Raw genomic sequence first — 12702 nt, 5'->3', positions numbered from 1 at the left:
AAATTTAAAGTTTAATACTTATTTTAAAGATTATTTAAAAAAAAAACTAAGGGAAGACTAGAAGGAAAAGGTTTGCTAATTATAAAAGAAATGGGAAAGACTTTTGGTAAAGATGGCAGAGTAGGCAAACACTGCGCTCAACTCCTTCCACAACATCAAATTTACAAATAAACAACAACCATCACTGAGAACCACCTGAAATCTAGCTGACCAGAAGTCCTATAACTAAGGATATAAAGGAGCCATGTAGAGCCTGGTATGCAAGGTGGAGATATGAAACAGGCAGATCCCATACCCCCGCTGTGGCAATTAAGAATCAGGAGGCAGCCGAAACCGGTTTGGCTCAGTGGATAGAGCGTCGGTCTGCAGACTGACAGGTCCCAGGTTCGATTCCGGTCAAGGGCATGTACATTGGTTGCGGGCACATCCCCGGTGGGGCGTGTGCAGGAGGCAGCTGGTCGATGTATCTCTCTCATCGATGTCTCTAGCTCTCTATCCCTCTCCCTTTCTCTCTGTGAAAAATCAATAAAATATATTTAAAAAAAAAAAGAATCAGGAGGCATATCTCAACCACAGAGGTGTCCCCTAAGGAGCAAGGGGTCTCAGTCCCACCCTGAGTTCCCCAAACCAGCACTCCAGTGCCAGGAAGAGGAGTCTCCATAACATCTGGCTGTAAAAATCAGCAAGGACTGCATCTAAGTGAGAGGGAAGGCTGCTGGAGAACTAGTTGCTGTAGGTCTTAAAGGGCACAAACTCGCTTACAAACTCACTCACTCTGGGCTCCTATGCACAGGCAGCATCTCAAAACCAGGGACATATGGGGAGACACTGAATTGACTGGCTAGGGCTGGATGGGCAGGGGTGGAGACAGCTCTCTCCAGGGTTGGAAGTGCTGGCAGGTGCCATTGTATTTTTGTTGAGGGCTCCCCCTACCCAGCCATACTGGCCCAAGTGGGTGCTGAATCTGGGATCTCTATTAACCTAGCTAACACTCTATGCCCCACCCTGGTGATTCCCTGAGATCTTGCCTCATCTTACCAGCATGTTCACTTGAACCTTTCCCAGTGGATCCTCCACACAAGCAGCCTGCCTTGGCTCATGCTGCAGACTTTCCTAAAAACCCCCAAAGGTCCACAAAACCCAAAAAAGCAGTAAGTATCTGGCCTTTGTGTATTTTTCTACGCTAAGATAGGCATGATCAGTGATCAATCTTAACTTGGCAATGTACTAGGTGTACTAGTTAATAATGCAGATTTTTTTCAACAGATGGAGTTACACATAGGTTGAAATGTATGTTATTTTGTTGTATTGACAGCAAGCCTCAAAACTTCATGTCAAATTTTCTGAAGGTGTTAACATAGATATTTTTACACTTAAAAATGTTGAGCCGAAACTGGTTTGGCTCAGTGGATAGAGCGTCAGCCTGCGGACTGAAGGGTCCCAGGTTCAATTCCAGTCAAGGGCATGTACCTTGGTTGCGGGCACATCCCAGTAGGAGGTGTGAAGGAGGCAGCTGATCGATGTTTCTCTCTCATCGATGTTTCTAACTCTCTATTCCTCTCTCTTCCTCTCTGTAAAAAATCAATAAAGTATATTTTTAAGAAAAATGTTGAATTTCATGCCCCAAAAAGAGCATTTGCGGGAAGTTTTAATTCATTACTTTATTTTGAAGAAAAGTGCTGCTGAAAGTTATCGTATACTTCGGAAAGCTTACGGTGAACAAGCTCTACCTCAAAATACTTGTGAATGCTGATTTAAACACTTTAAAAGTGATGATTTTGATGTGAAAGACAAAGGAAGTCCAGGTCGACCGAAAAAGTTTGAAGACCAACAATTACAAGCATTATTGGATGAAGATGCATGTCAAACTCAAGAACAACTTGCAGAAAGATTAAATGTTAATCAGCAAACAATTTCTGATCATTCACAAGCAATGGGAAAGATTTTAAAGGAAGGAAAATGGGTGCCACACCAACTGAATGAAAGACAAATGGAAACCGGAAAAGTCATCAGTAAAATGTTGCTTCAATGGCACAAAAGAAAGCCTTTTTTGCATTGAATTGTGACTGGCAATGAAAAGTGTATTTATTTTGAGAATCCCAAATGCACAAAATCAAGGGTTGATCCATGTCAGCCATCAACATTGACTGCAAGGCCAAATCGCTTCAGGAAGAAGACAAGGCTCTGCTTTTGGTGGGATTAGGAAGGTGTGGTGTATTATGAGCTTCTAAAACCAGGTGAAACCATTAATACTGATCTCTACTGACCAAAATAATCAATTTGAACTAAGCTTTGATCATGAAACGACCACAATGGGCCAGAAGACACAGCAAAGTAATTTTGCTTCATGATGATGCACCATCACACACTTCAAAACCAGTTAAAGACATGTTAAAAGATTTTGCCTGGGAAGTATTATCCCACCCACTGTATTCACCAGACATTGCTCCTTCAGATTACCACTTGTTCTGATTGATGGCACACACACTTTCTGAGTAGCACTTCAAAACATACAAAGAAGTAGAAAACTGTGTGTCTGAATGGCCTGTCTCAAAACAAGAAAAATTATATTGGGATGGTATCCACAAAATACCTGAAAGATGGGGAAATGTGTAGCTAGCGATGGGCATTACAGTAGGTCCTCAGGTTACACTGGAGATCCATTCCTATGGTGCGACTTAACACGATTTTCGCTGTAAGTCGGAACCCACCCATATGGAGCACATACAAAGCAATAATGAAGTGAAACTGTAAAACAATTTAAAAGAAAGATAATTCCTGACCTTTACTTGTGGTAAATAAATAATTAAAAAAAGCACATATGTACATACGTTGAAATGACGAAACTTTTTTTTTTTTTTAATAAATAAACTAGAGGCCTGGCACATGAAATTCGTGCATGGTGTGTGTGTGTGTGTGTGTGTGTGTGTGTGTGTGTGTGTGTGTGTGTTCCTCAGCCCAGCCTGCACCCTCTCCAGTCTCAGACCCCTCAAGGGATGTCCGACTGCCCGTTTAGCCAGGACTGCTGGCTCCCAACCACTCGCCTGCCTGCCTGATTGCCCCTAACCACTTATGCCTGCCAGCCTGATCACTCTCTAACCCAGTGGTCGGCAAACCGCGGCTCGCGAGCCACATGCAGCTCTTTGGCCCTTTGAGTGTGGCTAGGCATTAGAACCACTTCTTCAAAATAGACTCGCCCAGGCCGAAAACCGACTTCTGCATATGGGCCAACGAAGTTTCAATCACACTGTACGTGCGCGCCCACACGTGGTATTTTGTGGAAGAGCCATAGTCAAGGGGCCAAAGAGTTGCATGTGGCTCGCAAGCCGCGGTTTGCTGACCACTGCCCTAACCTGCTAGCCTGATCACCCCCTAACCACTCCCCTGCCAGCCTGATCAACGCCTAACTGCCCTCTCCTGCCGGCCTGATTGCCCCTAACTGCCTTCCCCTGCCGGCCTGGTTACCCCTAACTGCCCTCCCCTGCCGGCCTGGTCACCCCTAACTGTCCTCCCCTGCTGGCCTGGTCACCCCCAACTGTCCTCCCCTGCAGGCCTGGTTGCCCCCAACTTCCCTCCCCTGCAGGCCTGTTCTCCCCCAACTGCTCTCTGCTGCAGGCCTGGTTCCCCCAACTGCCCTCCCCTGCCAGCCATCTTTTGGTGGCCATCTTGTGAGTTGGAGTGACAGTCAATTTGCATATTACCTCTATTATATAGGACTAGAGGCCCAGTGCACGAAATTCGTGCACGGGGGGTGGGGGTGTCCCTCAGCCTATCCTGCACCCTCTCCAATCTGGGATCCCTTGAGGGCAGTCGGACATCCCTCTCACAAGCCAGGACTACTGGCTCCCAATTGCTCACCTGCCTACCTTCCTGATTGCCCCTAACCTCTTCTGCCTGCCAGCCTGATCACCCCCTAACCACTCCCCTGCCAGCCTGTTTGCCCCTAACTTCCCTCCCCTGCAGGCCTGGTCACCCCTAACTGCCCTCCCCTGCAGGCCTGGTCCCCCTGCAACTGCTCTCCCCTGCATGCCTGGGTCCCTCCCAACTGCTCTTCCCTGAAGGCCTGGTCGCCCCCAACTTCCCTCCTCTGCTGTCTTAAGTCACCCCTAACTTCCCTCCCCTTCAAACTTGATCGCCCCCAACTGCCCTCCCTTGCAGGCCTGGTCCTTCCCAACTGCCCTCCCCTGCTGGCCAACTTGTGGTGGCCATCTTGTGTCCACATGGGGGCAGCCATCTTGTGTGTTGGAGTGATGGTCAATATGCATATTACTCTTTTATTAGATAGGATAGAGGCCTGGTGCACGGGTGGGAGCCAGCTGGTTTGCCCTGAAGGGTGTCCCGGATCAGGGTGGGGGTTCCCTTGGAGCATGGGGCGGCTTGGGCGAGGGGCCTGTGGTGGTTTGAAGGCCGGCCACGCCCCCTGGCAATGCAAGCGGAGGCCCTGGTATCTGGGGTTTATTTATCTTCTACAATTGAAACTTTGTAGCCTGAAGCGGAGCCAAGCCTTCTGCTTGCTCCATGGCAGCAGCCATTTCTGTTGGGACTTATGTATCTTCTATAATTGAAACTTTGTAGCCTTAAGCAGAGGCTTGAGCTGGCCAGGGTGTGCGGAAAGCTCGGCTTCCTCCATTGCCAGGGGCAACCCTAGCCTCCTGCTCTTTCCAGCTCAGTGGCTGCCGCCATTTCTGTTTGGATTTATGTATCTTCTATCATTGAAACTTTGCAGCCTTGAGTGGAGTTCTAGGCAGGCAAGGGCAGGCGGAAAGCTTGGCTTCCTCCATTGCTGGGGAAACCCAAGCCTCCCTCTTGCTCTCTGTGGCCATAGCCATCTTGGTTGGGTTTATTTGCATATTTGCTCCTGATTGGCTTGTGGCTTTGGCTTGTGGGTATAGCAGAGTGATGGTTTATTTGCATATTACTCTTTTATTAGATAGGATGGGAGATGGAGACGTAACCACGAAACGACGTATGTCGAGTCCGACGTAACCTGAGGACTGCCTGTACTCTGAAGAAAGCACTTTTGATGTTTCTTTTGAAATAATTGTATTTTCTTTGATTACAAAATCCACATTATTAACTGGTACACCTAGTAACTCACATTAGGTAGCCCCAGGTCTGATATAAGCAATGGCCAGTCTTGACTTGGAATGTAACCTCAAACATGGCACAAGTGGCAGCTGGCCTCAACCCACATCCTGGTGCCCATCAAAGGGTTCCAAGCCCAACACTAATGGCTGCCAGCCTTAGTTTGTAAAATAGCCTCTCTCAGGAACCTCCAAGCCCAGCACAAGTGGAAACCAACCACAGACTGCTCACTTTGTAGCTCTTACCAGATAACCCCAAGCCAGGAACAAGCAGTAGGTGAACCTGACCTGCACTACAGCCCCACCCAAGAGGCTCCAGAACAGTACACACCTGGTGCCAGTATCAGAGCCCCACCAACCAGTTTTACAAATGACAAACCCAAAGGGCAGACTTGGCTGGCATTAGAGTCCCACTAAAGAGACCCCTAATCTGTGGGGTCAGCCCTTGCAAAACAGCTTGTCCTCTATAGTCACAGCCAGCTCTCAGACCCAGTCAGCCTGAAGGTCAAACCTACCCACTGACATGAAAACAATAATCAAGCCCTGGTCGGGTGGCTCAGTTGGTTGGAGCATTGCCATCCCATATACCAAAAAGGTAGTGGGTTCAGGGCATGTACTGGAGGCAACCAATTGATTTTTAACTCTTACAGTGATGCCTCTCCTTTTTCTCTTGATGTTTTTTTTTCTCACATCAATGTTTCTTTCGCTCCTTTCTGCTCTCTAAAAAAATAAAATGAAAGCATATCCTCAGGTAAGGATTAAAATAAAAAAACAACAAGTAAGCAAACAAACAGTAATCAAGGCTCAACTACAATAGGAAGGTACACACAAGGGGCATCTCTGGAGCAATCAGCTCAGGTGACCAGGGAGACGGCACCACTGGGTCCCACAGGACAGCTACATTAGGCCACACTGCAAAGACTGGGTGATGAAGCAGATCTACCTAATACATAGAAACAAGCACAGGGAGTCAGCCAAAATGAGGACTCAAAGAAACATGTCTCAAAAGAACTAGAAAACGAACTAAATGAAATGGACAAGCAATCTACCAGATGCAGAGTTGAAAACACTGGTTATAAGGATGCTCAATAAATGTAGGTGAAGAGTAGATGAACTCAGTAAGAACATCAACAGTGAGGTAGGAAAGGTAAAAATGAGATAGAAAACAAAACAAAAAAAATGAGTCAGAAATGAAGAATGCAATAACTGAAATGAAATTAGCTGGATTCAGCAATAGATCAGATGAAGCAGAGGATCAAGTCTGCCAACTGGAAGGCAAGGGAGTTAAAAACACCCAATTAGAACAGCAAAAGAAAAAAGAATTTTAAAAAACAAGGATAGTTTAAGCGACTTCTGGGACAACATCAGTTGTGACAACATTTGCATCAAAGGCACTACAAGGGAAAGAGCAAGGGATTTAATACTATTTGAAGAAATAACAACCAAATCTTCCCTAATCTAACAATGGAAACAGACGTACAGGTCCAGGAAGTATAGAGAGCCCCAAACAGGTGAACCCAAAGAGGCCCACATTAGGACACATAATTAAAATCCCAAAGGTTAAAGACACAGAAAAAAATCTCAAGCAGTTAGTTATGTAAAGGGAGCTCTATTAGGCAATCAGCTGTTTTTCAACAGAAAATTTGCAGGCCAGAAGGGAATGGCATGAAATATTCAAAATGGTGAAAAGCAAGGATCTACAAACAAGATTGCTCTACCCAGCAAAGCTTTCATTTAGAATCAAAGGAGCAACAAAGAGTTTCCCACACAAGAAAAAACTAAAGGAGTTCATCTCCACTAACTCAGTGTTATAAGAAAAGTGACTTCTTTAATTTGAAAGAAAAGATAAAAAATACAAATAAGAAAGTACAGGAAAGAAAAAAAAGATCTCACTGACAAAGGCAAACGTCTAGGAAAAGCTATGGATCATCCAACAATAAAGCTTGTACAAGCATTAACCCTTTGTATGCCACAAGCATCTATAGGCACAATTCAATTCAAAATAATGTGGCATGTGGGGATGGTTTCCATTTTGGATGCATGGCAGTTAACTGGTTAAAGACAAAAGTTAGAAGATTATGTATTATTACAACAATAAATTAAGGGATACACATAAACACATGCACAAAGTACAAAATGACAAAATATAAGTATATAGGGATGAGTAAAAATGATAGTGATTTTAGAATGCATTCAAATTGAAGCAATCATAAACTTAAACTGCTATAAACAGCTTGTATATATGAAGCACATAGTAACCACAAACCAAAAATCTATAAGAGAGTACAAGAAATAAAAAGGAATCCAAATACAACACTATAGAAAGTCATCAACATACAAGAAAGAGCAAGAAAATAAGAAAGGAACAGAGAAAACTACAAAACAGAAAATAATAAAGTAAAAGTATCTAAACAACTATCAATAATTAATTTAAATGTAAGTGGACTAAATACTCCAATAAAAAGACCGAGCATGGGTGAATGGATAATATAACTAGACCCATATATATATATTGCCTACAAGGGTCCCACTTCAGATTGAAAGACACAGACTAAAAGTAAAGGGATAAAAAGAGATATTTCATTCAATTGGATACAAAACAAAGCTGGGGTAGCAATAATTTTATCAGACAAAATAAACTTTAAAACAAGGGCTGTAATGAGGGGAAAAAAAGAACATTCCATAATGATAAAGGGATCAATTCAACAAGAAACTATAACTCTTGTGAACATCTACACATGTAACACAGTTGCATATAAATATATTAAGTATTTAAAGGACATAAAAGAAGAGATCAACAGTAATATAGTAATAATAAAAAACTTTAACATCCCATTGATATCAATGGATAGATCATACAGACAGAAAATCTACAAGGAAATAGTTGCCTTAAATGACACTTCATACCATAGGACTAAGTTGATATTTTTAGGACACTTTCCCAAAAGTATAAGAATGCACATTCTTTTTAAGTGCATGTAGAACATTTTCCAGGATAGATCAAATAGTAGGCCACAAAATAAATCTCAATAAACTGAAAAAGACTGAAGTCCAATGAAGCATCTTCTTTCACAGTGATATGAAACTAGGAATCAATACAAGAAGAATACTGAAAAACACACAAAAATGTGGAAGATGAATAACATGCTACTAAACAATGAATCCTAACATATAACTTAGCATACTACTTAACAGTGAGATCAAGGAAGAAATCAAGACATCTGGAGACAAATAAAAATGAAAACGCAATGACCCCAAAATCTATCGAACACAGCAGAAGAAGTTCTAAGAAGGAGATATATAGCAATACAGGCCTACCTCAAGAAACCCAAACAATCTCAAATAAACAATCTAACATTACACCTAAAGGAACTAGAAAAAGATGAACAAACAAAGCCCAAAAAGAGTAGAAGGAAGAAAATAACAAAGATCAGAGTGGAAACAATAGAAATAGAGTCTAAAAAGACAATATAAAGAGGTTCTTAGAAAAGACTAATAAAATTTATAAAACTTTAACCAGACTAAGAAAACAAGAATTGAAAGAGGAGAGGTGACAACAGGCACCACAGAAATACAAATGATATAAGAAAACTAGAGGCCCAGTGCATGAATTCGTGCACCAGTGGGTGTCCCTCAGCCTGGCCTGCAGGATCAGGCCGAAACTAGCTCTCCCAACATCCCCCAAGGGGTCCCGGATTGCCAGAAGATGCAGGCCAAGCCGAGGGATCCCACCGGTTGGCCAGCCAGGGAGGGACTGTGGGAGGGATCCAGGGCATGTCTGGCCCATTTTGCTCAGTCCCAATCAGCCAGACCCCAGCAGCAAGCTAACCTACCAGTCGGAGTGTCTGCCTCCTGGTGGTCACTGCACGTCATAGCGAGCAGTTGAGTGGCCCTAGCATATCATTAGCATATTATGCTTTGATTGGTTGAACGGCCCACTGGACAACTGAACACTTAGCATATTAGGCTTTTATTATATAGGCTAGGATAATACAAACAATTATAGTCCAATAAAATGGACAACCTGGAAGAACCAAATTCCTAGAAACATACAATCCTCTAAGACAGAATCAAGAAGACAGAAAATTTATGCAGACTGATATCTACTATGAAATCGAAGCAGTAATCTAAAAACTTCCTAGAGTCAAAAAACCTGATTGACTTGTCAGCTTCATAGCATAAGCTCCCTTGGTAGCCACATCATGATACCACTTTATAAAGGTCACAGTCAAGTCCCCATGAATACTTTTCAGTACTGTTACTAATGATTACTTAAAAGTAAAAACAGTAACAAAACAATAAAATGAAGGTAATTCAAAAAAATTTATCACTGTTATAACAACGTAATTTACCAAAATATGTTTTGAATGAAATTATGCCCCTAAAATATATGTAGTAACATTTTTAAAACTTACTGAAAAAAAAATTACTGCACTCTGAATCAGAGACAAAGTCTAAATTTTGTCCCCACCATCATGATTAGCCCAATCATGGAGCCCTCTGGTTCTCAGGGATGCCTTGGTAACACAAGGGTGTTATCTGGGACTGGGATGATGTCTACAGCACCATTTCCACATTCTATTCTTCCTATTGCTTTTGCCATTTTTGTAATCCTTATGCAATTAGACCAGGGGTCCTCAAACTATGGCCCGTGGGCCACATGCAGCCCACCGAGGACATTTATCTGGCCCGCTGGGTGTTTTTGCCGCCACTGCCTGTCCTGCTTAGCAGCCGACTTAGCAGTGTGCATAGGAATTTGTTCATAGTTTTTTTTTTAAACTATAGTCCTGCCCTCCAACGGTCTGATGGACAGTGAACTGGCCCCCTGTTTAAAAAGTTTGAGGACCCCTGAATTAGACCAACCAATTGACAAACAAACCTACCCAACTGCTATTTTCCCTCTCAGGGTTTGTTTGTTTTTTTGTTTGTTTTTTTGCCAAGGAGATAGAAACCAATGAATTACTCATTTGACAGTATGACCTTAGAAATATTTTTGCTTTAAGTGAAAAGTTTTCTCTCCTACCTGAAGGAAGAAGGAAAAGGTCTTGTCCTGAGGATGGCCGGCTACTGGAGCCAGGAGGTTTTGAATGTTCGATGAGACTATGCCTTGCAGGAGGTGGAGGAGGTGGGAGGGAAGGGGGGAGGGCATCAAAAGCACCTTCACCTGCATTTAAAGAAAGGTCAGTATCAAGAGCAGAACTTCATTAGTCAAAACACAGTATAAGGCCAAAGCAATTATTGATTTTCTCTTGTTGCTTATAAAGAACTTCACCTGCAGTGTTTATCCAGCTGTTCACCAACTTTGATAATGGGAGTTAAATATTTTGTGGACTATGGAAGCAGCAAACCAGACACACACACACACACACACACACACACACACACACACACACACACATATGTGTGTGTGCAAACTTTTCCTATTTCCCAGGTCTTTCTATTAAAAAGCAGCACTGCAGGTTATGAAACAGCTTACTATTCACCTGTGAACTTTAGATTATTAAGAGACTAGAATTTTGAACTAAAAATTATGTCACACCATCAAAACAGAACTTTTTGTGGAACAGCCTCTAATTAGAAAATCACACTATGCACAAAGATTTAATGTCACATAATAGATTATCTTTTAAATTTTATCCTACTAGGTTGTAATTTATTGAAGGTAATGCTCCATATATTTCATTATCAAAATATACAGCAAATGACCACCTACAGGAGAAAAATATATTTTTCTATTACAATATATCTCTAAAGAGAAACAGTTAAATACTACCTTGTGTGGTCACAAAGCTAATTAGTCATATTTGCATATTTTCCAGTTTTAGCAACTACAGAACACTGTGGAATGCTTTTGTCTATTTCCCCCTGCCACATGTACTATTCTGTGCACATTTTCCCTTATAATGATTCTTTAAAAAAATTAAGTTGCAGAGTATGTAAGCAATCTCAAATGCTCTGCGAATGAAAACAGTGTATAAATAAATAGCTACATATTCCAGTAACAAAAACTCACACATATTTAAATTTACTGACAAACAAAAAGGTATACGTAAAGAAAATAGTTTTACAATTCATGCAGCTTGCTTTGCAAAAAATACTGAAAGTATTTTCTCTAATGATCAAAAATATTTTTCTAACTTAAAATATGTGAAGGTATAGGAGAGGTAGTTCTGTTATCATTCCAACCTTAAGCTACCTGCTAAATTATCTGATTCATTCAAATACTTTTTTAGCCGTGTCGGGCACCATGCCAGGCACATAGGTAACGTGAAGATCTAAATCACAAGGATCTTACCCAAAGAGCTTAAAGTCCATAAGGAGGTCTAAGAAAAGTTCACTAATTATTCAAGATGAAAGTCCCATAGGTCCCACAGAGAGATTCATTTTAAGAGGGAAGAGGAATAAAGAAATTGGCATTAAGCAAGGTGTTACCAAGAACAAGAAGGTCTGGGCTATCAGTGGCTCAAAATATTTGTCAAATGGGAAGATGGTGTCTTTTAGACAGAGTAAACAGTGTGAATAAAGCATGAGATGTACAGAGGAAAGTGGGGTTAAAAAGATAGGTTGGAACATTTGTCTGTACTGCCCAATATAGTAGTCACCATGCACATGTAGCTATTTAGTTTAAATTTCACTAAAATTCAGTTCCACCGTCACACGTATGAATATATAGACCTTTACATCACATGAAGTTCTATTGAACAGTGATCATCTAGATCCTGTAGACTTGGGTAATAGGTCAAACATCAGTGTATGGGAAGAATAAGGGAGAAATAGATCTCATAAAGAAGTTAGAAGACTTGTTGTTCATGTAGGTGAGGAAAAAACCACTGAACTACTGAAAGGACAGGAGAGGTTTCAAGTGTAAAATAAAAAGAACAGGAGAGTAAAAGACACCGCAATAGTGTAACTGGAAATACTGGCTGATGGTGTTTGAGGAAAAAATAAAAAGGTTTACTTCACATTTCTGGTAGTCTAATAATTCTGAGAAGCTTAAAAATGGACCTTCATCATATATTATTTTACATTATGGTGACCCATTATTGTAAAGCCTTAATGTGTGTGAAGGTTCTAGTTGACTTCCTCTAAAAATAGAGCAAAAAACTTCCCACCTAGACTTAAGGAATTAACACAGGCAGCCAACTTTAGCATGCATACACACCTGTGTATCTCCATACAGGTACACACACCAAACACAAAGTATGCTTCTTCATATTAAAATTTGAAACAAAAATTTAGATTCATTGGATGTGTTTTCTTTTTTTTTATAATTCTTTGCAATGGTGATAAGATAATTTATTCTCAGCTCTCTACAATAGAATATATAATTTTCCATAATGTAGCTAAGTGGGACCGGATCATCTTACACTGAAAGAAACAGTACACATTCATTAAAAACTGTACTTAAAGAAAATTTCAGATGACCACTTCAAATCTACTAGAACACAAGTGCCTGAACAATGCTCTCATAGATTTTTTTTGTAGACTACATTTAGTACATGAAGATATAACTTGATAAAAGTCTGAGGGCCAGCTATTGACACCATTGCTTCAATCCTCTGAATGGAATAATGGTCAAATGAACTTGAGAGCACCATCACCTGAAGAATCCATTCTA

At 41.4% G+C, this 12702-nt stretch overlaps 1 protein-coding gene across 9 annotated transcripts in view; it reads right to left on the bottom strand.

Moving 5' to 3' along the window:
* Nucleotides 1-12702, bottom strand: part of CBLB (Cbl proto-oncogene B) — a 238865-nt gene that overhangs the window by 13939 nt on the left and 212224 nt on the right. For all 9 annotated transcript variants that reach the window (XM_054714013.1, XM_054714016.1, XM_054714020.1 and 6 more), the window contains one exon: nt 10108-10248. In XM_054714013.1, coding sequence (XP_054569988.1) covers nt 10108-10248 — 141 coding nt within the window. The remainder of the gene's footprint in view (nt 1-10107; nt 10249-12702) is intronic.

This window comes from Eptesicus fuscus, chromosome 3 (assembly GCF_027574615.1).
Source record: "Eptesicus fuscus isolate TK198812 chromosome 3, DD_ASM_mEF_20220401, whole genome shotgun sequence".
NCBI lineage: Eukaryota > Metazoa > Chordata > Mammalia > Chiroptera > Vespertilionidae > Eptesicus > Eptesicus fuscus.
Note: the sequence above shows the minus strand (reverse complement) of the source record. Positions and strands in the feature narration are given on the sequence as shown.